Source organism: Malania oleifera, chromosome 5 (genome assembly GCF_029873635.1).
Source record: "Malania oleifera isolate guangnan ecotype guangnan chromosome 5, ASM2987363v1, whole genome shotgun sequence".
NCBI lineage: Eukaryota > Viridiplantae > Streptophyta > Magnoliopsida > Santalales > Ximeniaceae > Malania > Malania oleifera.
In genome coordinates, this window is record NC_080421.1 from 82,510,391 (window position 1) to 82,537,872 (window position 27,482).

The 27,482-nt window shown below is 35.9% G+C and overlaps 1 protein-coding gene across 3 annotated transcripts; it reads left to right on the plus strand.

The window, feature by feature from the left end:
• The first annotated feature begins 64 nt into the window (after positions 1-64).
• LOC131155625 (methylcrotonoyl-CoA carboxylase subunit alpha, mitochondrial) lies at positions 65-27,482 on the plus strand. Of its 3 annotated transcripts, none has more exons than XM_058108880.1 (16): positions 65-527; positions 7,231-7,352; positions 7,686-7,833; positions 9,821-9,958; positions 10,164-10,259; positions 10,346-10,405; positions 14,365-14,457; positions 14,541-14,652; positions 15,850-15,954; positions 16,542-16,678; positions 17,236-17,470; positions 17,555-17,721; positions 17,884-17,991; positions 25,160-25,402; positions 25,493-25,588; positions 27,258-27,482. In XM_058108880.1, the coding sequence occupies exons 1-16, from the start codon at positions 195-197 to the stop codon at positions 27,270-27,272; spliced, it is 2,208 nt and encodes a 735-aa protein (XP_057964863.1). In that variant the 5' UTR covers positions 65-194; the 3' UTR covers positions 27,273-27,482. The 3 variants fall into 3 exon arrangements, with proteins under 3 accessions (XP_057964863.1, XP_057964861.1, XP_057964862.1); XM_058108879.1 differs by having other exon boundaries at positions 114-527; positions 27,249-27,482; XM_058108878.1 differs by having other exon boundaries at positions 25,493-27,482.

The following is a 27,482-nucleotide window of genomic DNA, read 5'->3' on the forward strand; positions in this document are numbered from 1 at the left end:
TAACTTTAATTTATATATCGAATCCATAAAATTATATTATTGAGACAAAAATTTTGTTGGGCGTACTAAACTAATCCTAGTAAGATAAAGAACAGACTGGGTGCCAGGTCGGATGACCAGAACGCCCATCGCCATGCTTATCTTCTCCTCTTCCGAACTCCCTCAACTCAGACCCACTTTCAGCGCTCTGGAACATGTCATCAATGGCGTCTATGCTTCGTCGAAAGCTCAAACCCTTCTCGCAGAACCATGTCAGACTGAGATCATTTTCTGCACCAGCGGACAATCACCTGAAGCGTCCCATAGAGAAGATCTTGATAGCCAACAGAGGAGAAATTGCTTGCAGGATCATGAGGACTGCAAAGAGGCTGGGTATTCGAACCGTCGCCGTTTACAGCGACGCTGACAGAGACAGTCTCCATGTGAAGTCCGCTGATGAAGCCGTGTATATTGGTCCTCCTCCGGCTCGGTTGAGCTATTTGAATGCTTCGTCAATTATTGAGGCTGCGTTTCGGACTGGTGCACAGGTAAGCACCAGTTTGTGTTGGGCTTTTAGAGAGGGAAGGAAAGATGATAGAGTTGAATATGAAGTTCCGTTACTTGTTTGCTTGGTCGTATTTTGTTTGCTTGGTTCGTTTGCTATTCATATGGATTTTTTAACATTTGATGGACACATAGAACTCAGGCATGCAATCCAAACCGCTCATCTTTTGCTCCTCAGCCCAATCTCCCTCTCAATTCTATTGTTTCCATCTCAGTTATGCTCATGATAAAAGGCAAGGAAAGGACTTGCTTTGTTTTTGACATTTGATCCCATTGTTGAAGGTAACTTTTAATATTCCCTTGAACATTGGTGCAAATGGCACTATCAGAGTTTATCATGGTGCAGAATTGGGTGCTTCGCTTATTGTGATAGACTAACTGTAGTAGCAATTTTTTTGATCCGTAAAAAAGGAAGATGCCAATGTCAATTTAGTGCTCGGCTTGGAGCGCTCAGCTCTTTGGGTGTTGGAAAAAAATGATTGCTTCCAGATGCGGAGTAAAGGGGTACTGAGGGTTCCCAAACCAAGTATTAATCACCTACAATTTAAAAGACCAACTAGGTCAATAATAGCATTTACATCAATGTCAACTATATGATGGTACCAAAAATTTAAAGTTTTAAGTCACAAATCTTTGAGCTGGTAGAGAGAGAGGAAACCCTCAAAGGCTCTCCCATTGTTCCCTTTCTACTGGGGGATGAGTTGTGTTACCTTTTTCATACCTGTGTGGATTTTAATATTGGATCATGTGCCTAATTCTTTGGTAATTAAATAAGCCTTCACCCAAAAAATACCCACCATTGAGTGTGTGATATCCTAAAGCTCCTTGGACCAAGAGCAGTGAAGAAGGAGATGCCAGGCAATTCTTCTTTGCATAAAAAATGTTCCTTTTCTTTGCTAGTTGTTTGTAGTGAGAATTCTCTTCTAAGCTGCATCCCAAGCAAAGAATGTAGTTTTTGTAGGACCTCCCACTTTCTGAATTGGTTTCCAGGCTGGTGGTGGTCTAACAAAGTTTATGTTCCAAACTGCCATGCCATCTCCCATTCCTAGTATTCCTTTCCTTAGTAAGCTGACAGGGCGTTAGGAAAATTGAACTTTGAGACAATCGACATGTTGGTAGAAATTGTCCCATCCATTCCTAATCCATCTCTCCATCATGCCTCCCCTTTGGTCCTCAAGATCCTTTGTCCATCCACACCTCAGTCCTCAATAAAACCATACTTGGATCTTTCTCCATAAGCTTCCTTCCTCAATTATGAATCACTGGGTCCATTTCCATGTAGTCTTGTTGAATTTGACAAGAGATTTAATGCCCAAATACTCCCTCCATCCCTAAATTTAGAGGATGTTTAGCAAGCCCCCATCTAATTAAGTGATGATTGAAACCAAATCTGATGTTACCTTTTAAGGATCTCTTTTGAATGTGTTCACAACTCTTTGCTGCTGTGTTAGGAATGGGGAAAAGGGACATAAAATAAATTGGAAAATTAGTCACTGTCCTTTTGATGAGAGTGAGATTTCCCCCTTTTGATAGAATATTTCGTTTCTGCCCAGCATATTTTTTTCTTAAATTTCTCGATGATAGGTGCATTTTTGAATTTTGCTCAAAGAGGCAAGCTCAATACACCATAGATGCTATCCAAAATTACACCCCAAAGTGTAAGCGAGCTGCCTTCAACCCCCTCTTTTAGAGGAATTAACTCTCTTTTGTTAAGGCTAACCTTGAGCCTGAGACTAATTCACTCCCAAATCTTCACGCAAAAAATGATGGTGTCATTAGCAAAGAGGAAGTGAGAGATTTTTGTCTCATTACCTCTTTCTCCAATTTCAAAACTCTCAGCAAAGTCTACATGAGTAGAGAATATGTCAACATTCTATGAAGAGCCTCCATATCCAATATAAGCAACTATGGGGAGAGAGGACCCCTTGTCGAAGGTCTCAAGAGGGTCTAAAGAAACTTGTGAGATTCTCATCAGTGACATCATCATATAACTCTCTTACATGTTTCCTAAGCACATTACAGTTTTTGTTCGCTAAAAGACCATGATAAATCCACCCAGGCCGGGGGTTTTGTCTCCATGACAACTTTTAAGGTTGGGTAGAGCTCCTCCTTACAAAAAGTCTATCCAACATGGAAGCTTTCTCCAAACTAACTTGGTTGAAGGCCATTCCTCCATTGAGAGATATATTAACATTTAACTCTTAGTAAAGGGTTTCTTAAAAATCTCAAATGGCATTCTTATCTTTGCCTTTTGTTCGAAGATATACAGGTAAACTTCCATTTTGTCAAAGAAGCTGCATCTCCAATGCCCTTTATTTTTTTTTTGTTTTTTGTTTTTTTTTATGGAAAAAGGAATTTATTAAGAAAAGAGAGATGAATATACAATAGGAGGATAAGAAATCCTCCTACCAAAACTAGAAAGGATTGCAATAGAGCCCTCCTCCAATCCCTTTAAATATCTAACAATATCATTCCTTTAAAAAAAAAAAAAACCAAAAAGGGTGAGCCCAGAAAGAAGCCAGGAAAACAATTCTATCCCAAAGCAGACTAGGCAAGGTTTTCTTGCTATTAAAAACCCTAGTATTTTTTTTGGTCCACATAGTCCAAAAGAGTGGAAAAAAAGTCAAGGCATCTCCAAAAGGCCAATCCTTTCTTGCTCCTCCTAAAACCTCCGAAGCACACCATCAAGAGAGCATCTAGAGTCTAAGGAAGCACCATTGGCTCATTGAAAACTGAAAACCATGGGCTAATTGAAAACTGAAAATAGAAGGATCAAAAGCTGCTCAGCTACCCAACAATGGAGAAACAAGTGGTCAATGGTTTTATTCAAGTCAGAACTCATGAAACAAGTATCTGGACTAATGACCTTAGAAGTTAAAAGGTCTTCCCCTTCTATAACAAATCATTGTTATTTAGCCTATAAAGGACCATAGTCCACATAAAAGCTATGATTTTGGGAGGAAACTCTGCCATCTAGATGCAATTATTTAAGGGGAAAGAGTAAGGACTTGGGGATTTCATGAGCTGAGAGAGAAAAGATCTTGTGGAATAAGCGCTAGAGGCACCCCTTATCGAAATTATGAAATCCTCTCTCATACAGGTAGAAAAAGAATCCAACACTCTCACCAAAGAAGTCAGTTTGTCTATCTTTCTTGTTGAGATTTCTGAAGAAATGGAAATCCCAAGAAAGAGAGTTCCCCTTCCAAAGAGTAGAATGCATTAATCAGAGGATAGTGTAAATTGGAAAGTCTGAGGAGACGAGGAACCAAAGACTCCAACCAAACCTCTCTCACTCTAATGTCTTTCCAAAACCCAATGAGGTTACCGTTACCAACTTGGAAATGAGTGAGTGGATAGAATAAATGGGGTACTCGAGAACTGAATTTCCAAGAGCTAGTGTGAAAAGCATTGCTGCTTCCTGTAGTATCCCGCCCATTCTGGTGTAGACCATATTTGCTTCTGACTACCATGTGCCAAAGGGAGTCAACCTCCAAGGGGAATCTCCAAAGCCATTTTCCAACTAAAGAGATGTTTTTAGACGTCAGATTCCCATGGCCCAATCCCACTCCCACTTCAGCTCTAGGTTTTCTAATCCTAAATCAGCTGACTAGATGGTCTCTCTTACCATCCTCGAACACCGACCACAAGAAATCTCCGGTAACCCTTTCCAAAGCCTCTGTCACTCAGGTCCTATGTATGCCATTATGAAAAAATTCCATATCTCCTTTCAACAAGAAAGCCCTAGCCTCTGCCTTTAGAAGGTTTCCTACTCATAGAAAGATCCTTTCTTGGTTCAATTTTTCTATTAGAATCTTCTTTGCACAATCCATTCTCTTCTTCTTTGAGATCAAGAATTGAGATCTCATTGAGCAGTTATCTTTTTTGTCCTTCATTGCCCAAAAACTTCTAGGTTTCCATTATTTGATTTCTTGTTTTAGCCTCTTATTTTTTGTAGCAACCACAATGCTGGCATGCCCTTCTTCCAGGTTCCATTATATGATTTCTTGTTTAAGCCTGTTCATTTTTGCAGCAACCACATTGCTGGCATGCCTTTGAATCAATACTTGGTTCCACCATTGTTTTACACATTCCTTGAAGCCTTCATATTTCAATCAGATATTCTCAAAGCACGCGGGAGCCCATTTAATTCCTCCAATGTCCAATACAGCATGATGATGACCAGAGGTAGGTCTAGGGAGGAGTTTATTGACTGTTCAGAGAAAATGTGCCTCCTAACGAATTCATAACAGGAATCTATCAATTATGGACATAGAAGGGTTAAGTTGGAATTGGTGTGATCCCAAGAGGGGGGGTGAATTGGGTTTTAAAACTTTTTGGCTAATTTAAACGTTTCTCCGATTCATCACATATCATATCCCATTTTAATTATGATCGTGTATGTAAAATGTATAAGTTATAAATGTGAACCTACACGTGCAATATATCTCATTTAAATAAAGGTGTGCATGCAAATAATTAGAACTATGAATAAACAAGCATATGCGTGCGGAAATTAAAGTACAGTAATTAAATGAGATAGAGAGAGAGTGACACAATATTTGTTATCAAGGTTCGGCCAAACCAGCCTACGTCCTCGTCTTGGGCATACCCCCCAAGGATTACACTATCTTTGCTCACTTAGACGGGTGGAGAAAAAGCCGTTACAACCTTTCCTTACGGGGCAAGGTATCCCCAGCTCGAATTCCAAGCTGAGCCCAACTAGTCTCCCTTATGGGGCGGAGACTCCCCAATTCAAATTCCGGGTGAAACCCAACCGGTCTCACTTACGGGGGCTGAAACTCTCCAGTTCAATTAATGAGATGAACACAACCAGTACAATAAACTATTTTTGTACATATAAAAATGCTTCTAAAAACAAGCAGAGATGTACAACATTAAAAGCTCAAATACATGCACTCTAATATGATATGAGTTAAGTTCAGTAGAGTAAAGAGTGCTTATCTAAATAATTAATGCACAAATAAAACATATGAAAATATCAAAATAATGATTATGTTCTCCAACAAAGATATTTGCTAAGAAAAATGTTTGGAGAATTTGAAGTTTAAGCTCAAGAAAAATATTTGTGCAATAATTCTTCCAAAAATGTTTATCAAGAAAATTAACCGGAAGAAATCTTAAGGCTGCTCTAAAAAATGATTTTAATAAATGAAGATGCAAATGAGAGTAAATGTAAATGAATATAAAATGAATGCCCAAAATAAATATGCTCTCCTTCAAAATAAATTTTGAAATAAATAAATGGAAAGAGAGTGGAAGAGATTTGATAAAAATATGCCCCAAAGAAATGATTTTATCAATAAAAATTGGTTTAGGGGAACTTTGATTAACAAAGGATTTAGACAGAATTTGGAGTTAATCAAAGTTGCTAATTAGGAGTTATGAGGGGGTATTTATAGATTTTCCAAAAATTATGACCGTTGGGGACATGCTCGGTATTTTGGAAAAGTTTAATTAAAAGTTAATGACGTTTTAGCCCTTTAAAAAATTTCCAACCCGAGAGTTTCAATTGACTGTGGTTTAAGTTCGGTCGACTATATTGATAAGTATAGTCGAACGAGGCACTTTTGAACTATAGATATAGTCGACTGAATTAAGGCAATTTTGAGAACTTTCGAGGTTCTGTCGACTATATTTGAAATTTAGTTTGCTATTTATATGGTTTGGTCGACTCAATCATAAATGAACTGAACATTCGGTCGGCTAAACCGTTGGGGGGCAGATACATGCCAGTTCAGTCGACTGTGGAAGATATGTTCAAAAACATTTGGTCGATTGAACCTTGGTCAAACTGTTGACCCCTAAAAGGTTCGGTCGACTGAGTGGAATATACACAATAGGGTTCGGTCAACTGAGTGACTTTTGTTATTATTTTAGGTCTTGATTTTGAGTATAATTTACCCCTGTTCGCATAGTTATAATTTGTGCGATAGAGGGGATTTGTGCAAATGATGTGTAGGGACCTAGGGTCGATTTAAGGTCATTGAGAGTTAACCCCAAAAATCTGACGTCAGTCAACCGAAGGTGATCCCTAAGGTCAATCTATGGTCTATCTGAGCATTAAGTCATATCATGCAGGATGTATGCATTATTACAGACCAAATGATAAGAGAACTTAAATGCAATACAAATTAAAATAAATGTCTTCGTCTTTTGCTCTTCAGTCTTTATGGAATACGCAAGAATGATATGAGCTTTACGTTCCTCTTGGCTTCTAGTTTCCCTTAATCTTATGTGTGATTTGAATGATATACATGTTCACAAGTTAAGTACACACATAAGATACATGTGCTTCATTAGCATCAATACAAGGATCGGACTCAAAAAGTCAACAGATTTTCCCTAAAACTTGACCAAGTGAATGATCTTCCCAACATATGTAAAACACTCTCTCATACAAACAGTGCTAGAGTTCAAGCCAAGCCTTTAAAACCCAAAGAACCATTTTCGTATCTTGCCAACAACCAAGGCTTATCCCACCTCTTGTGGCATAGATTTGTAATTATTTTGTTGTCACATCCCTTGTGTATATCTCATTGCCGTCACTTTATTGTTGGTCACCACATGTTGAACTTGGTTTTGTGCATTGGTATATGGTTGCCTGTTTGTATTTTGTTACATGCTAGTACATGCTTTTTAGAGTGGATATTTTCTTGTGATAAATAGGCTATACATCCGGGCTATGGTTTCTTGTCAGAAAGTGCAGACTTTGCTCAATTTTGTGAAGATAAGGGTCTTTTATTTATTGGCCCTCCTGCATCTGCGATCCGGGACATGGGTGATAAAAGGTACAGCCATTGGCTTCATCCCATCTCTGTTCTTCTCTTAATTTCTTGTGAATCTTAGCTACGCCTTCTTTCTCCCTCTCCTGCCTTTGTCCGTTTTTCCAATAATGGGGTTGGTGGAGGCAAGGGAAGTCAGGAATCTAAATAATCTCCTTTCTCTGTACTTGAATTTGTTTTTGTTTTCATTTTGATAAACAGTTGGGATTTGTTTTTCTCTCTAATGGTATTTGTTTTCTTGCTTATCTTTTCCTTTGAAAGTTTGTATCCATGGCTGTAAACCACAGCTTCAGTGGCAGTAAAAGTTTTACAGTTGATTGTGTTCTATGTGCATAACAGTGCATCAAAGAGAATAATGGGTGCAGCAGGGGTACCACTTGTTCCTGGATATCATGGTGATGATCAAGGTGTTGATCTTATGAAGTCCGAAGCAGACAAGATTGGGTATCCTATATTGATAAAGCCAACTCATGGAGGTGGTGGAAAGGTAAGCATTTTTTCCTGTTAATTATTTCTGCTACCATCAAACACTGCCAAATTCATTAATTCTCTCTTTATTGTGGGTATCACTTCCTGGGTATGTCTAATCAAAGCCATTGTTATGTATTCCTTTTTAGTTTCTGCACTTCATGATTATTTTTCTAGATCACTTCATTGTCTTTTGTACTTTTTTTTAATTTGCTATGTGCTAAACTCCATGGTGTTTGTTTGGTCATTTTATTTCTCGACCACTGTGGGGCTGATCAATAATGAGGTATGCAGATTGTAGACTTGCATGTTTTGAGGCATTGTGGGTTTGGTATTTAAATTAAATAGTATTTCTTTTATGGGTTAGAAGGAGGTTATTAAGCATGAGCAACAAGAACTAATGAGACCAATAGCTGCCTAAGCAATCAGCAAGAAAAATGTCTCCAATGCCATGAGGAGGGAGCAAAAAGAACTGGCCCTGGTCTGGGGCCTTGACGTCTGTGTGTGTACAAGGAAAATGAATAACTCTTGCTTCTGGAAAGGAAACCCTCTGTTCAGTGTTCTCTAACCTCTAACCATTCTTCCTTTAATTCCTGCCTGACCTGGTCTACCATTTGTTCAAGTAAATTTGAGGCCCGAGAGGCTCAAATCCATTAAATCAAAGCTATTCATCCACTCTCTGAATTTAGCGCTACAATTAATAGAGTCCTGTGATACTCTATTACATTCTTTTTTGAGAAGGTCGTGTCGTTAAACTGTCCAGCAACCATCAACAGTATGTTGTTTACTGAAGCAAAGATATTTAAGCTCGTCAACTATAGCTCGTTTGCCCAGGATTAACACAGGCAACTGTAAAAACACAATATGCGGGCTTCTCATGACTGATCAGAGCATGAACTGCCCAAGATGGGTCTCCCCTTGATTTGCAGATCCAAGATTTATTGTTTGGATAAGCAACCAAGTTGTTTAGTATAATGTGTAGTCTGGAGCCTATATGTTTTAAGTTTTTAACAATTTCCAGCGTAATCTTGTTTAATTATGGTGAATGAACTTAAAAGGAGCAATTTTAGGGGCTGTTTGGTATCATTGTCAACAAGTGCAGAAGCTGAAAACCAGAAATAGAGACAAAAAACTAAAATCTATGAACATGTTTGGTTAATATTTCAAAAACTTAAACAAATTAAAAAAAAAAAACCTATTTAAACTCTTGAAGATTTTTGTCCTTGAATCAAATAACACAAAAAAAGAAGAAGATAAAAATAATAAAAACGCAAAAGAATACAATTAAAAACATTATAGTACAACATAGAAATCAATTATAATTATTTCATTTAATATTATATTTTTTATAAATTTAGTGCCACAAGAACAATCCTATTGTACATGACAATTAGAAATGGTCAAAATGATTTTTGAATGACTTATATTATTTTTTTCAAAATTTTAGAAATGAGTATTTTAATTTTAATTTTATTTTAAATTCACATGGTCGTTTTATTTTACTTTTAATTGAAAATTTTGTAGAATGAATGATTTAATCCACACCAGTCAATTATGGATATTAAGTCAAGTATCAACGGTTTGTCACAACAACTGAAACCTATAAAACTGATACATAGTTTTTATCAAAACAGACGACAGGAACAAACAAGTGGAAACATAAAAAATTTGTTGTCATGACCCTTTATTCACTGTACAACAACAAAAAAGAAAATAAAAAACAGAATCAATATCAAATGGCCTCTTAGAAACATAGCAGTTGATGCAGTCGTTCTTATCTCAAGCCTCATAATATTTTATAACCATCAGGTAGCTGTTTATTGTAATTTGCATTGATGATTGTTGTTTGCTATTGCCATCTATTTGTTCTAATACAGTGCCACTGACGCTTCAGTCTTTTGGCGTATCAAAAAGAATAATATGTCTTTTATACCAAAGAATAATTTTTTCTTTCATATAAATTCTGACAGATGATTCCTGTTTGCATATTTGGTCTCCACTTTCAGGGCATGAGGATAGTGCAAAGACAGAGTGAATTTGTTGAATCTTTCTTGGCCTCACAACGTGAGGCTGCTGCATCTTTTGGAATTGACACAATCTTGTTAGAGAAATATATTACACAACCAAGGCACATTGAAGTTCAGGTATTATTTTATAAGCATTTTGCTTCTATTTAGTCATTCTTAGTATTATATAATCTGCCAAATCCACAGATTTCCTTAATTTTTTTTTTCCCTGTTCAACATTACAAAAATTATGCATCTGCATGTTTTGTTTGATTCCACAAATTTGATGTACATAATGATATATTTAATTAAATTTTTTTTTTCATATTTCATGATATCATAGATATTTGGAGACAAACATGGCAATGTTATACATTTAAATGAGAGAGATTGCAGCGTGCAGAGAAGGCACCAGAAGATTATTGAAGAAGCACCAGCTGTAATTCTTTTTCTTTTTCTGTATTTGCAGTCAAGGTTTCTCATTTTGGATCTACTGAACTTGTAATAGGGACTCCTGTGATGCAGCCAAATGTTGTTAGTGACTTCCGCTCCCATTTGGGTCAAGCTGCTGTATCTGCTGCAAAGGTGATGTGTTGATGAAACTAATGTTCAGGAAAATTTAATATTCATAGCCAACTGCAGATGCATTTATGGCCATAGTCAGTTGCCATGTCTTCTCTCATGGAGGCTACAAACCTAGAAGGGGAGTATAAATGTCTTCTTGATCTTTGTGTGCTAGCTTAAGTGAAGCATTTAATTTAAAGTACGAAATCTCACGGTAGTTGGTATATGTTTACTTGGGGTTATGTAAAACCTCTTCCTTACATTTGTGTGTTGCAATTTTAGCCATGATCTTTTTGCCATAGAATAACCAGATTATAATTGGACTATTAGAGTTAGGCAGACCATTCTTATATGGCAGGTAGAGTGTGGGCAAGTTGTAGGCACTTCAATTGTTTGCAGTTGGTTTACAGCTTTTGAATTATGTGAAATTTTAGGTTGCAACTGATGGAGTTAACTGTTGAGTATCATGGATAGGAGGACCAGCATGCCTTTTGTTGTCTTTGATAGAACTTAAATTTATTGTGCGATGCAAAATTGATGCCTGTCATTATTTTATTGGTCTTTGGTTGATTTATTGAAAATTGGCGACCGTACTCCAACTCACCTGCATTTGAAAGGAGCCTAACTACTAATGTGAATGCCCTCATTGATCTCCTTCTCATTGATGGTGCTTTCACTTGGTCCAACTCCAGGGACCCACCTTCCTTCTCGAGAATTGATAGATTCCTTATCTCAGTGCATTGGGATACTCACTTTCTCAAAACTACTTAGGAGATCCTACCCAAGCCTATATCGGATCATTACACTATCATCATTGACACGGGTGGAATCAACTGGGGAGCAACCACATTCTGCTTTGGAAAAATGTGGTTTAAAGCACAAGGGCTTCGGGGACCTCATTAAACTCTGGGGTCCACATTGCACGGTGAGGGGGAAAGCCAGCTTTGTGCTAACTTCAAAACTGAAGGCTTTGAAAGAGAAGCTCAAGGTGTGGAATAAAAGCACTTTTGGGAATATTGAGGCGAAGAAGACCATTATTCTTAACGACATCAAGAGCCTTGATGAGCAAGAGCTAAGACAAGGGCTCAGTTTTGATGAAAGGGTCAAAAGAATTTTGTTGAAGAAGGAGCTGACTGAGGCTATTAGCCTTGAAGAGATCTCCTAGAGGCAGAAATCTAAATCCTTATGGCTCAAGGAGGGAGACCGGAATGCCAAAATTTTTTACCGAACTGCGAATGCCCATCGTAGACTAAACACCATTTTCAGCATTGAAATCAGGGAGAACACCTTAACTGAAGAGGACATCAAAAAAGGAATCTGCAACTTTTTATGAAGCTCTTTATGTTGAATCCAAAAGCTGGAGACCTGTAGTGGACAGCATCAATTTTAAATCTATCAACTCCTCCACCGCAGAGTGGTTTGAGAGACCTTTTGAGGAAGCTGAAATCCTCCAAGCCATTGGAGATTGCAGTGGAGGCAAAGCACCAGGGCCAGATGGGTATCTCCTTATCATTCTTCCAGTCAAATTGGGGCCAGCTTAAGCAGGACTGTATTAACACTTATGAGGAATTCTTTAGATCGGGTCGATTTATGATTTGTGAGCAGCATCAGTGCCACTTTCCTTACCCTGATCCCGAAGAAACCCGGGGCAACCAATATTAAGGACTTTCATACAATTAGTATGGTGGGAAGTATCTATAAGATCCTTGCTAAAGTCCTTGCCATGAGGCTAAAAAAAACCACTCCGGAAGCATGGTTGTTAAAATTGCGACTTGAATCCTAGAATCATACGATTCTTCTATTCAAAATCACCCTGACGATCCAGCTCCCATGGAAAATTGCATTTCAGTAGAATCATTGCAGAATCGTACCTGAATCGGTGGAATCGGAATCATGAGTAGAACTGTAACGATTCTACAATTCTGCCTGGAATGGGTCTTTTCCCTCTTTGGGCTTGAATTGTAAGGCCCAATATGTGTTTTTACTGTAAAAGAGGGCCCAAAGTTTTTACGTTCATGCTTCACCTTGTCAAATGGGGCATGGGTTGACCCTTTCATTTAGGAGGCTTGGTTTTGAAGTCCCTCCACATTTTCAATAAAGCCTTGTTAGAGAAATGGTTATCAAGATTCATGATTGAGAAAGACCACCTTTGGTGGGGAGTCACTGCTGTGAAATATGGGCTTGAACATAACAATTGGATCTCCCAGGCTAACAGAGGACCACACAGTGTAGGGGAGTGGAATTTCATCAGGAAAGGCTGGAATGATTTCACATCTTGTATCAGATTTCAAGTTGATAGTGGGGATAGCATTTATTTTTGGCATGACTCGTGGTGTGATCAAGAAGCTCTTAGTGTCTTATTTCCAGCCATTTACAACTTGGCCTGTGATTAAGATGCCTGCATCAGTCAATACCTTCGAGCCTCAGTTCAGGGGCTCTTTTGGAACATCCCCTTCCTTAGAAATGTGGAAGATTGGGAACTCAACCAGCTCATGGACTTTTACAGCTTTCTTTACAGCTTCCAACACCGTAATAGCATTGTCTTCCTATTTGGGCCTTAGATGTGAAGGGGGGCTTCACTGTTAAATCCTTCTACCCCCACAAAAGTTGCCTTCCTCACATGGAGGCAACCCATGGTAAGATTTTGAATATGGATAATTTGCAAAGAAGGGGCCTGTCAGTTGCCAATAGATGCCCCCTTTGCATGGCAGATGCAGAATCTGATGAGCATATCTTCCTTCACTGCACCTGGACAAGGAATCTCTGGAATACGGTGCTGACTCTGATCAGGCAAAGGTGGGTTATCGCCATGGTCTTAAATTTCCACGAAATTGTCGAAATTTCCATCAAAATTTCTGATTCCGTCACCCTCTAAATTGAAATGGCAGTCGATTTCCGTTCTACATAATTTCCATCGAAATTTCAACGAATCATTTGAAACTTGTTGAAATATCAAAATTTTAGCAAAACTTGTCGAAATTTTAACTATAGAACAAAATTTTATTGGAATTTCAAATGAGATATTTAGGAGCGAAGTGAAATTTCTCGCTTAATTTATTTTATTTTTTGATTGAAACAAAAAGATTATCACAAGGGATTTCGAAATTGTATGAAAAAATAAACTTACAGCAACATTTTTTATCCAAGCATTCATCTCTAAATTATCATTATTTGTATGATAAATAATATTTTAATGATTTAAGAATTTCATTTGTATTAACTGAATATTTTTAATGCATACTATCTAATACAATAATTATATTACAACTTTTCCACCTCGTACACAACATAGATGTATTTAACTTGCAATATATTAGTCCTAAAACTTATGTTATTACGTCTATAAACCATTTCTAAAGTTTCATAAAAGACTTCCACGATTTACTACTGAGTTCCATTATTTTTTTCAAATCAAAATCAAAATTTAAATTTCCGTCAAAATTTCTATACTTTTAAAGCTTCGAAATTTGAGTCAAAATCAAAATTTAAGACCTTGGTTATTGCTAAATCTGTGGGAGGAGAACTCTGGGTCTGGAAAGGGATACGAGCAACAAAGGAGAAGAGAAAGGCCATGTCCCTCATTCCCCTTGCAATTTTCTGGTGCACTTGGAGAGTGAGGAATGGGTGAGTGTTTTAAAATTCAATCTCAGCAATTCAAAACAGCGAAGAACTGTGGTTTACTGCGGTCAATAGGTGGCATAGTGGGACTGTTGTTAATGCTTATGATGTACTCTTTGATTTGTGCGACACCCTTCAGAGTGCTTGACTTGTTGTATCATGGGCTGACACCCCCTTGATGCCTTTTCATTGAAGTTTCCTTATCCCAAAAAAAAAAAATTGTCCTCTAGTTTTGTGAAAATTTGCAGTTCCTTTGTGTGTGTCTCTGTGTGTGTTTTTTTGGATGTCTTGTATTCACATTGAACACTTCTTAAGTCTTATTAGCATATATTTTCTCACATAGTTGTCCATATATGTAACAGGCAGTTGGTTATTACAATGCTGGGACTGTGGAGTTTATAGTGGATACTGTTTCAGGCGAGTTTTATTTTATGGAAATGAACACTCGTCTTCAGGTGTTTAATTGCTCTACTCTATTTCTTTATTTTGAACCAATAGAATTAATGAAATTCATATAAGATCATACATTCTTTTGCAGGTTGAACATCCTGTGACTGAGATGATTGTTGGCCAAGATCTTGTGGAGTGGCAAATCCTTATTGCAAATGGAGAACCTCTTCAGTTGAGTCAGTCTCAGGTGTCATTATCAGGTTAATATTTCACTCTCCCCCTCACCATTTTCTGCTGTTAATCAGATTGGCCTTTATGTTACAATTCTGTTATGCATACTTGATGCATATGGACTTAACAAACATGTAGGCAACGTAGAAATTCCAAACTATCTTTGTAGTAAATATATGTACCGAAATCTCTCTCTCCCTCTCTCTCTCTCTCTCTCTCTCTCTCTCTCTATATATATATATATATATATATATGTATGTATGTATGCTTGCATTTATGTATATAATCTGTACGTGTATAAAAGGGATTCTCCAATTTTGGTGCCCATGTTTTGATTTTCTAAAATACCTTAAGATAATTTTGGTTGAGTAGCAAAGCTAATACAGTAAGAAAAAAATATTATGTATCCCTTAACTAACCATAACTACTTTTAACTAATATCTATCTAACATAACTAATTAATTATTAACTCATGACTACGATTCTTTTTTGGTGTCAATTTTTTATCATAAAATTTCGCTATGCAATTTCAAAATTTTAGCAAATAGTACTATTTGATCATATTTGACCCAACAACATAAATTGTAAAAATAGGAAAAAATATAAAAAAATAAATAAATTATGTCAAAAGTAAAGGAAGACATATTACACGCGCTTCGCTTATGTTCAAATCTTGGGGGCTACGGCTTTCCAATTGATATTAAACCTTGATATTTAAGTGGAGATGGGTATAGGGATAGGCTCGTTATCCCAGTGGATTAGTTGAATGTCTAGAGAACCATGGGCACCTTCATACCTAAAAACAAAGTACACATATAATTGTTTGAAATCACCAACTAACTTTTGTGACTGTTCACAATGATTTATAATGACAACAAAAAAAATTGAAATTCTAAAAAAAGTTGAGATTAAATAACTGCAGTTTGAAATGTTGAACAGGGAACCGATCGACCCATCCACATGTAGGATAATGTTTGGTCTGAGTTATGTTATTATTGAATTTCATTCGACAGTCCTAGTTATTGTTTGAGGTGCTCCATATTTATTTTTGTGTAAATAATGGCTTCTTGAGAGTCATATAGACTTTGTTTTGTGCTATCATGCCAAACTATTTATTTTCTTTTATGGTGGATTGATGCACTTCGCACATTTGGATTTTTTTTAGAACAGATCTCATTTACATAAAACATGTACTGGATGTTTGTAACTGCCCAATTTGATGACAGGTCATGCTTTTGAGGCCCGAATATATGCTGAAAATGTTCCAAAAGGATTTCTTCCAGCAACTGGAGTTATTCATCATTACCGTCCTGTGCCAGTCTCATCAACAGGTGCAGTATTATTTAAATAGTTACCCTCTAATCCAATGAAGGGAAAAACGACATCTTGTTTGGGGTTCTTGCATCACCATGTGGTGATTCATTACTTTGGATTTTGAGGTAAGAATGTCCTAGTCAGATAATTGTTACCGTCCTTCAAGGAGATGTCCTTATGTGCAAATTCCTCCACCTTTGCATGCAGTTAAAAAATGCAGATTATATGATGGTTAAGATGACTTAGTAGCCATTGAATTTCCAGATGGATGGGCATAATTGATTAGACATTTTGGATGGGCTTCTCTGGCTTTTAAAAGGAAAAATTGCATCAATTTTTAGCTTTTAAAAGCAATAAACGTGAGGTTGGGAGCATGCATTTCAATCCTTCGTGCATCAATTTTTAGCTTTTAAAAGCAATAAACGTGAGGTTGGGAGCATGCATTTCAATCCTTTGTTTAAGAGTTGTGTGGATTTACAAAACACAGTAGAAAATTGTGTTTAGTTTTGTTGAATTTCACACTAATCCAACAGTACTTTCGAAATCCTAGCAAACTGTACTAGATAATTATAATACCTCATGTTGAATCCATGCCATTTATCAGTACGAGTCGAAACTGGTGTTGAGCAAGGAGACACTGTCAGCATGCATTATGATCCTATGATTGCGAAGCTTGTAGTATGGGGAGAAAATCGTGGCGCAGCATTAGTTAAATTGAAGGATTGCCTGTCTAAGTTTCAGGTATGGTTAGTATTTAAGTTTCATCTGAACTGCACTGGAGAGGATTCATAATATTTGATGTTTTCTGTGCAAGATTTTGGAACCCTGCTTTAGATGAATCTCTCATTTATTTATATCTGGAGTCTAGAGCTATCAGCCAACCTGTTTTGATGCTCTTAGTTATAATATTTTCTCGATTCTTTTAGAAACTAAGAACAATATGTGGTTATTTTGGAAATATAGTTGATATTGCTGTGGCTAATTGGTTCTGTTTATTGACTATGGATTGGGAGGTATATGAGATGTAACAATTGAGATAATGCTCACTTATGTGCGAAAGAATACTGCTCATTTATACATATTATGTAATAGTGGCCAGTTTCTTTTACAGGTATATACCTCACCTCTTAACTCTCTTATCCATTCTACAATTTTGTAGAACTTTAGTTTTTTTTTTTTTTGAGTGGCTAACTTGTTTATCAAATTTTCTTTTGATTGGTTTACTTTTTATTGATTGTTGCTGAGTTTTCTTTATTGGTAACCTTAAATCAATCAGTACTGGTGTTATGTTTCTGCAGGTTGCGGGTCTGCCAACCAATATCAATTTTCTCCAAAGACTTTCCAATCATTGTGCATTTGAAAGTGGGGATGTTGAAACACATTTTATTGAGCATTTCAGAGATGACCTATTTATTGATTTGAGTAATCCAGTGTTAGCTGAAGAGGCATACAATGCTGCTAAATTCGGTGCAACCCTGGCAGCTGTATGTGTTTGTCAGAACGAAGATTCTGCTATGAAGGAAACTCCCCTTGGTAAGCTCAAGTCCCAATCTTATATCTGCATACATGCTAGTTTCTTGAAAAATTTCTTAATCTTGATGCATGCTGAATATGTAGGGCATAAGAGTTCACTCTCAATATGGTATGCTCATCCTCCTTTCAGAGTCCATCATTGTGCGAGGCATATGATGGAACTTGAATGGGACAATGAAAGCGATAGTTCTGGTTCAAAGCTTTTGACATTCACCATTACTTATCAGCCTCAAGGGAACTATTTAATTGAGGTACTCTCCTACCTGTACTTGTGAACGAACATCTCCATTTCCATTTTTTGTTTGTGTGCATATGCAATTGTGTCATATGTTAGAGCATATTCCAGAAAAAAAGGTGTGTTATGCCCAGGTTGCTTTCTGATGAGGCTCAATATCCCATATATTTACTTCCAGGGAGGAGAAAGTAGATTGGAAGCAAACGTAACACGGCTGGGCAAGCACGATTTCAGAGTTGAAGCTGATGGTGTGACCATGGATGTCAGTCTAGCTACTTATTGCCGGGTAAGTTCTTTTTCTGCCAATTAGGAGTGTATAACTGAACCAAAATTTTGGGTTTTTAATTTTACTAAACCAAAACCAAACTGGCAACTGCAGTTCAGTTAGAATCTGCCTACTTGTTTATCGGTTTGGTATGGGTTTTTTAATGGTTAATAAAATTTTAGACTTATTAAATTTGACTTCAATGATTCTGGGCTTTAGTTTGAAAAAGGACAATGCGCTGCAAAGGTTAAGCATGCACTGCAGCAGCCATACATGCTACAGGCTGACAGCCCAAAGGGTGGGGGAAAAGAGTAGTGCTAGGGGAATTTTATATGGGGGAGGGGGGGATCTCCAATTGTGCCTGCAGCCGATGTGGGACAAGGGTGTGGCAGAGTGCTGTAATTCAGTATCTTGTGATTGAGGATCTCTTTTTCCCAATTCATTTGCCCTACATAGTTCTGGGAGACGGAAGGCGGCCTCTTCCACTTCCATAAAACATTTTTGTACTCCACTTAAGAATATTGTTCCATTCTATACACACACACGCACACATATTATATTCATGGTCTTAAATTCCGATGAAATTATCAAATTTCTGTCAAAATTTCCACTTTCCATCACCCTTGAAATCAGAATGATAGTTGATTTCCGTCTTGCATAATTTCTATCGAAATTTCAATAAATTATTCCAAATTTACCAAAATCTTGAAATTTTAGCGGAACTTTTGGAAATTTTAACTATAAAATGAAATTTCCTTAAGAATTCAAATGTGAGATTTAGATGAAATTTCTCTCTTAATTTATCTTTTTTTTTTTAATTTTTATTATTGTAACAAAATATTAATACAAGGGCTTTTAAATTACATGAAAAGTTAAACTTTCATCAACATTTTATTTAACTATTAATGTCTAAATTATCTCTATTTGTATAAAAAAGTTATCCTAGGTGAAAGTTTGGCTACACACCAGAGTCTTAGTGTTAGATATACATGTTAAAGAATGGAAGAGTAGGAGTAGGAGTAGCATAAATCAACACAAAAGGATTAGATGGTGGAACTTGAAGGGAGATAATATAGTAAAATTCAAAGATAAAATGAACAAAGCGTGTGATTGGACAATAGGGGATAAGGTTGATGCAAATACTATTTGGAATAAAATGGCGAATTCTATCGTAAGTATAGCAAAAGAGGTTTTAGTTGAGTCCGAAGGAAGATACTTGGATAGTAAAGAAAGTTGGTGGTGGGATCAAGAAGTCCAAAAAGCTGTTAAGATAAAAAGAAATTGGTATAAGATATGGCAAAATTGTATAAATATAGAAAATCTTGAAAAATATAAAAAGCAAGAAAAATTGCAAAAACGCCTATTAATGAAGCTAAACATAAAGCTTATGATACTTTATATGCTAAGCTAGATACAAAAGAAGTAGAAAAAAACATTTATAGACTTGCTAGAGTTAGAGAAAGAAATTGGAAAGATTTAGGTTTTGTAAAATGTATAAAGGGCGAGAATGAGAATATCTTAATTAGAGAAGAAGACATAAAAGAAAGGTAGCGGAAATACTTTGATAAGTTGTTCAATGAAAGCTGAAATGAAAGATTGAACTTGGAAGTGATAAATGAAGCGAAGATTAAAAATAGGAGATTTATTTCGTAAAATTAGAGCCCTTGAAGTTAAGATGACATTAAGAAAGATGAAAAGTGGGAAATCTATAGGACCAAATAAAATACCAATTGAAGTTGGAAATGTTTAGGGGATAAAGGAATTATTTGCTTAACTAATCTACTCAATAATATTATAAAAATCAAGAAAATGCCAGAAGAATGGAGGAAAAGTATGTTAGTACCTCTGTATAAAAACAAAGCGACATTCAAAATTGTAATAACTATCGTAGAATTAAGATTATGAGTCGTACGATGAAATTTTGGGAAAGGGTAATTGAACATAGAATAATCTTAGAAACGAAGATTTCAGAAAATCAATTTGGTTTTATGCCTAGGAGATCAACAATAGAAGTTATTTATCTTTTAAGTTTAATGGAAAAGTTTAGGGAAAAGAAGGACTTGCATATGATTTTTATTGATCTAGAGAAAGCTTATGATTAAGTACCTAGGGAAATGCTTTGGTGGGTATTGGAAAAGAAGGGAGTTTGCAGTACATATACGGAGGACATTAAAGATATGTATGATAGAGTAGTTAGGGACCCGAACCTGAAAAAGAAAAGAAAATAAATAAAAGAAAAGAGAAATAAGGAAAAAGAAAAGTAAAAAGGAAATCGGTTTGGCAAGATTCCAAACCATCGACGGTTAACAACCGAGAGCATTGAACTGCCAAACCGTCGACGGTTTCAGGAACCCAAAGAAAACCGTCGACGGTTTTCCTGTGGGTTGGCTTACTTAAGTGCTAAGCAAGCCTTTTGTTTTATAATTCTAACATTTCCTCTCTGTCTAAAATTAGGTTTTTGAGACTCTCTCTACTCTCTCTCTCTCTCTCTCTCTCATGTGGCTCTCTCTCTAAGATCACTCGGAGCCCATCCTTGCACTCCGATCGTCTCTTCCTCCTTTCTCGGCTTGCCGGCTCACTTTCGGCGGCGAGTTCGGAAAGCTATGGTTTTCATTTCCGGAACGTAATCGGCTTATTTTTTAGGATTAGGTAAGGGGATTAATTTATGTCAGATTTTTATTGAATCTGGACCGATTAAACTGAAGTATTTTGTTATAGGAAAACTATGTGTGACTTTTGGGTGAATCGGGTTTATGAAAATGCCGATTTTGATGGTTACGTATTGGGGAAAAATCAACGGGAGTAGGGTATTCATCTCCATTTTCTTAAAAATCATATACTTGAGTTAAACTAAAACCTAGGGATGATTACATCCTTGTTTTCAGTAAATTATACTTTTTTGGACTATTTGCTATATTATGGTATATTACTCAATTAAGTGTGGCATGAGATTGATGTTTTGGTTTAAATAAAATTGCTGGTTTCTTATTGAAACGTGGAAAGTTATGGTTTCAAACTGTTTTCAGGAAATGTGGAAATTGATATGCCGGTTTAATACTGAGGGTTTGATATGCCGGTTTAATACCGAGGGTTTTGATATGCCGGTTTAATACCTAGGGTTTTGATATGCCGGTTTAATACCGAGGGTTTGATATGCCGTTTTTATATCGAGGAATGAATGAGTTTGTGAAAATATTAAATTGTTTTGAATATCTTATGAAATGAAATCAGGCTATAGTTTTTTTTACTTAAATTGCATGATATGGTTTAAGAACCCTAAGGACCAGCTGTATTGTGAGCACGGTACCGTTACTAGTGAATTATTTGGCTAGGTGCAACTACGCTGTGGTGGAAGTGTAGGAGGTTTCAGCCGGTTGGCCTGCAAAGAGTTGTTGTACCTTTCCTGAGGTCCGAACTAGGACGTGGTAAGGCAATCGGACCTGTAACAGAGCTTGCGGATGCCTGCAAACATACTTGCAGATTGTTACTTTGGGCTGATCACTCATGCTAAATTCCAGCCTTCGGGTTGCACAACCCGTCATGGGGGTTAATCATGTTGTTTGTCACAAGGGGTGTTTTCTACGCATATATGTGAATTTATGTAAATGGTATTATTTATTAATTGAATTGGTTTATACTGTGGGAATAAAAGGGTATTTTCAACTGTATAGGTGTGAGTATAATTCTGCAAATGCTATTTTTGATTAAATGGAGAAATGAATATTTTCTAATGCTACTAAAACTCATGTTGGCCACATCCTAATATTAACTTAATCCATCTTACTTAGAGGTGTCTCATCCTAATGATCATTTGACTTTTCAAGAGGTACTAGGGATCGTGCTTAGCAGGTTAAAGGGGTTGAGTTTTAGTTGTTTAGTGTATGTACGTGATTTGTATGGACAAAGTCGGTTTATGTTTTTTATTTTTGGGTTGTAATATTAAATGCTTGGAGACCTTTGTGGATAATGGCAGTCTAGAACTCTGGTAATGTTTTGGAGAATGTTTAAATTATTTCCGCTACTTTTATGTGATGAATATGGTATCATAAATTCAAATGTTACTAAAGTAGCACTCCGAGCCCCACGTGGCGGGTTCGGGGCGTTACAGTAGTGACTAGCGTCGGGACCATTGGAGGAGAGCCTAGAGGGTTCCCAATCTCAATAGGTGTTCATCAAGGATGTACTTTGAGTGCTTATCTTTTTAGTAATTGATGAAATTACTAGGAATATCCAAGATGAGATTCCTTGGTGTATGTTTTTTTACAGATGATATTGTGTTGATTGGTGATAGTAGGGGTGGAGTGAAATCTAAGTTAGAACTTTGGAGAGTCACATTAGAGACTAAGTGGTTTAGGATAAGTGGGAATAAGACTGAATATATGAAATGTAATTTCAGTATTGTAAGGATTAGCAATAGAGAGAAAATTAAATTAGATAATCAAGAGATTAATAGCATTGATATATTTAGATATCTTGGATCTATTATGCAAGGTGAAGGGCAAATCAAAGAAGATGTAGTACATAGAATTAAGGCAGGTTGGGTAAAATGGAGGAGTGTGTCACGTGTGTTGTGTGATCATAGAATACCCTTAAAATTAAAAGGAAATTTTTATAAGATGGCTATACGACCAGCTATGTTTTATGGTTTAGAATGTTTGGCAACTAAGAAACAACATATACAAAGAATGAAAGTTGTTGGGATGCATATGCTAAGGTGGATGAGTGGTTTAACATTAAAAGATAAAGTAAGAAATGAACATATACGCAAAAATTTAGGCATAGCACTAGTTGAAAACAAGATAAGGGAGGGACAACTTGGATGGTTTGGGCATTTAAAATGCAGACCTAATAGAGCACCTATGAGGAGGAGTGAGTTATTTATGGTTTATGGCATGAAAAGGAGCAAGGGTAGGCCTAAAATTACTTGGAATGAGGTAGTGAGGAAGGATTTAATAGTCCTTAATCTAATAGAGGAAAATGCTCTGAATCGGGTGAATTGGCTAAAAAGGATTCATGTAGCCGACCCTACCTAGTGGGACTTAAGGCTTGCTGTTGTTGTGTCTCTATTTGTATAATAAATAATATTTAATTGATTTATGAATTTCGTTTGTGATAACCTAACATATTTAACACATTATATTACAACTATACCACCTCATACACAACATACATGTATTTAGTTTATGGTATAGTAGTCCTAAAATTTACATTATTATGTCTATTAAGAATTTCTAAAGTTGCTTTACTATTTATTTCCATCATTTTTTTTTCTTCAAATTGAAATAGACATCGAAATCAAAATTTCAATTGAAATTTCCATACTTCTATAGCTTTGAAATTTTATTTGAAATCGAAAGTTAAGACCTTGTATATTTTATACATTAATATTTCTATGAAATTAACGCTCAATGTAAATTATTCTGATAATAATTTTAAAATAAAGAATAGAAAAAGAATTAATGAACTGTCCAATTCATAATATTTAAAATTTAAATCATTTATGTTTTGTTTTTTTGGTTTTTTCGATTTGGTATACTTGTAAAACCAAAACTGAAAACCATAACTGATAAACTGAACTGGAATGTGAAAAGGTTTGGTTTCCGTCTGGTTATTGGTTTTTTCAGTAATTTTTGTACACCCCACCAATTGCCAATTTGTTTCCATGTTTAGGACCTCTACACAATATCTGTAATGAGTGTATTCTGTACTGTAGTTTTAATTTCTTGTCTGATTAGAATCTGGCATAGCTAAATACCAGTTTTGCTCCCCTTGTGTTGATATCTGATGGTCCATGTATTTGTTAACCTTAGTCAAATGATTGATTGCCCATGATCCTGTAAATTGGGGAAAAAGGATTCATGTAGTGGGACTTGAGGCTTGATTTGTTGTTGTTAGTCCAATGATTGATTCAGTTGCTATGGATGTGAAGAATTCATACCCGCTTCAGTGTCTGTTATGTTAATGAACACTTTGAATTCTCTCTTCATAATATTGCCGATAATCACACGACCACATCTACATAGTTACAATTGACATTCTTAATTTCTTATATTGTCTGCAATGAAACTGCTTTTGGACGACTGAGTTAGGATGACACAATGTGGCATCTGCTATATCAGATTTTCTGAAAATTAATTTAGAATTTTGCTAAAGCATTGTGAAGATAGCCAAATGCGGTTGTACGTACATAGGCCATTCTATTGGTCAAGTAAGTTATGCTGTTCTAAGTTTGATTTTCCTAAATTTTGTTAATTTTGGAGCTGTTTGAGAAATGCCTTTATATTAGTGGTCTTTACCATGGTCTTAAATTTTCACGAAATTGTCAAAATTTCTGGCGAAATTTTTGATTTCTGTCACCCTCAAAAACGAAATGGCAATCAATTTCCGGCTTACATAATTTATGTTGAAAATTCTATGAATCATCTAAAATTTATCGAAATCTGGAAAAATTAGCGAAACTTGTCGAAATTTTAATTATAGAATGAAATTTTCTCGGAATTCGGATTGAGAGATTTAGGTGCGAAGTGAAATTTTATTTGAAACGAAAAAGATTGTTACTAGGGATTTTGAAATTATATGAACAAAATAAACTTACAACATTTATTCTAACCATTCATGTCTAAATTATCATAGTTTGTATAATAAACAGTATTTAAATGATTTATGAATTTCATTTGTATTAACTGAATGAATATGTTTATTGCACATTATCTTACAAATTTGTTTGATACACATTATATTTACAACTTTTCCACCTCAAACACAACATAGATGTGTTTTTCTTGTAATATATTAGTCCTAAAATTTATACATTTATTAACTATTTCTAAAGTTTCATAAAATAAGTTCATGCTACACTATTGATTTCCATTATTTTTTCAAATTGAAATCAAAATCGAAATTTGTGTCTTTTAGATCTTCGAAATTTGAGCCCAAGTCGAAATTTAAGACCTTGGTCTTTACTGTAAATTTCTTGTAGCAGTGAATTTGTAGCAACCTTTTTTTTTTTATTGATTTGATGCTCCATGTCCATATATAACAATGTCATTGTTCTGATGCATGCATAATGCTTAGGATCTTAAAGGCTTTAGCAGAAGATCATATGAATGAAATCTCTCACACACTCTCTCTCTCTCTCTCTCTCTCTCTCTCGTGTATAAAGAAAAAAAATCCTAATTTGTGCTGGCAGAACCAAACCAAGCACATTCATATCTGGCATGGTTCGCATCACCATCATTTCAGACAAAAAGTAGGGCTCGAGTTGTCTGATGACAACGAAACCCAGAATAAGCCCAACTTTGAAACAACTACCCATGCCCCAGGGACTGTGGTGGCACCCATGGCTGGTTTAGTGGTTAAAGTTCTGGTGAAGGATGGGACGAAGGTGGAAGAGGGGCAGCCGATTTTGGTTCTAGAAGCAATGAAGATGGAGGTTTGTATGAGGAGGTTACAGTTTTCATCCTCTATTTGTTTTTACCCTAAAAATTAATTTAATTTTTTGAATTTTTTTCCCTTTTCAAAGCATGTTGTGAAGGCACCAACTGCTGGGAATGTCCTTGGGCTTCGGGTTACAGCTGGCCAACAGGTTTCTGATAGTTCTGTTCTTTTTACCATCAAGGTATGTCACTGGCATTTATATAAAAGTGACATGAGCTCAAGATTATCTGCATATTCATGACCTATACAGCATATCCAAGGTTTTAAATATCGAAATTGACTAAAATTTTGAGGTTTCTGAAGTGTGAAAATTTCAATGTTGATGTCCATTTTGATTTCAATGTTTATAAAACATTGAAGTATTCAGTAAAGCATGAAATTCTCTTGTGAAACTATAGAAAGTATTATGCATAATAATGCAAGATTTAAAGCTAAAATATTACTAAAAAAAAACACATCAAAGACAGGTATATTGTACATAAGTTGCATGACTTTCATATAATTATCATATAAACACATTCAATTAATATATGTGAAATTCATAAATTTTTTAAATGTTATTTATTATACAATTATGGATAATTTAGACATAAATGGTCAAATAGAATGTAGCTAATATTTAAGTTTAATTTTTCGTTTAGTTTCAAAAGACTAAAGTTATTTATATCCATTTTTTTAATAACAACCTTCAGTTCCAATTTTTTTTTTTTAAAGAAGATAAATTACGAGAAATTCCAATTTGGGTTCTGAATCTCAAATTCAAATTTCAAAGAACTTTCATTCTAGTTAAAAATTTCAACAAATTTTGCTGAAGTTTTCTAGTTTTCTAATGAATTTTGAGTGATTTGTGGAACAAATTTTGTAAAATGAAATTTGATTGTCATTTCAATTTCAAGATGGTGAAAAGTGGAAACTTTGACTGAAATTTTGACGATTTGTGGAAATCTAAGACCATGAGCATTATCAAAATGTTTTTGAGCATAGAACATCATGCTGTACATCTCTGAAGCTACATGGGGATATTTGTTCTTGTGTCTTGTTGTTCAATGTGCTGCCGCTGCTATATTTGCTTGTTTATTGTACCAATGAAAACAGACTGCTAGATGATAGATTATGAGCTTTGGAATGTACGTCTCTGATAGCAAGTAGGTTTTACTTGCCCCCGGAAAGGAAGGAAAGAATCTGTGGGCATATTTATTATTTTTTGAATTTTTGTGTGTTGGCCAATATACTTGACCTTACCTTGAGCACACTATGGTTGAGCCTGTGTTTAATACAGCTCAAATGTCTTCCGTGAACCTGGCACAGTGACAGACAAAATTATGTGCTGCACACGTTTGCTGGCACCTACAAAAGAGTAATCAATCATCTTTAGAAGTGAGCACTCAATGTTTTGCCATAGATTGACAGTTTGACAGACAATTGATTGCACAACACCTTTGCTCACACCCTCCCCTCACCCAAACACCATAAAAATTTAAAAAATAAAAACAAAAACAGAAAATGACTGCAACTTCACAAGGAATTGATCTTTGTGGGTGGGCTGATGTCTTCACAATCATTATGTACTTACAGTGAATCAAGTGCTTTGTGAGGCTCTGCTGAGATACAATTCAGGCAAACATCTCGAACTACTTCTTAGTGATAGCATACCATGCAAGTATCTGAAATTGATTCTGTGCTTGCTGCTTGTTGGATGTGTGCGTGTTGTGTGTTGATTGATTTACTCACACTTGGACTAACATGAATCCATGAAATGGTCTTTTACTGAGTGATTTTATGAGTGTAATTTTGAAGACTATATTGGATGCTTTAAGCACATGCTGAAGTTGATTTTTAAGCCTGGACAGGACGGTGAGAAGTGAAGGAGCTGTGGCTTCATGAGAAATCTGGCTCTGGCAACATCAGGTTGTGCTCAAGCTTCAGCTGCTTGTAGGCATTGCCGAGCTGTTGCTGCATTTCTCCTGGAATGAAAATTTAATTTATTTAGAGCTCCTTTGTTACACTTTTTGCATCATTCTTACAACCATTTACTATTTCACAATTTAATAGAATAAATGGCAAGTCATTTGTAA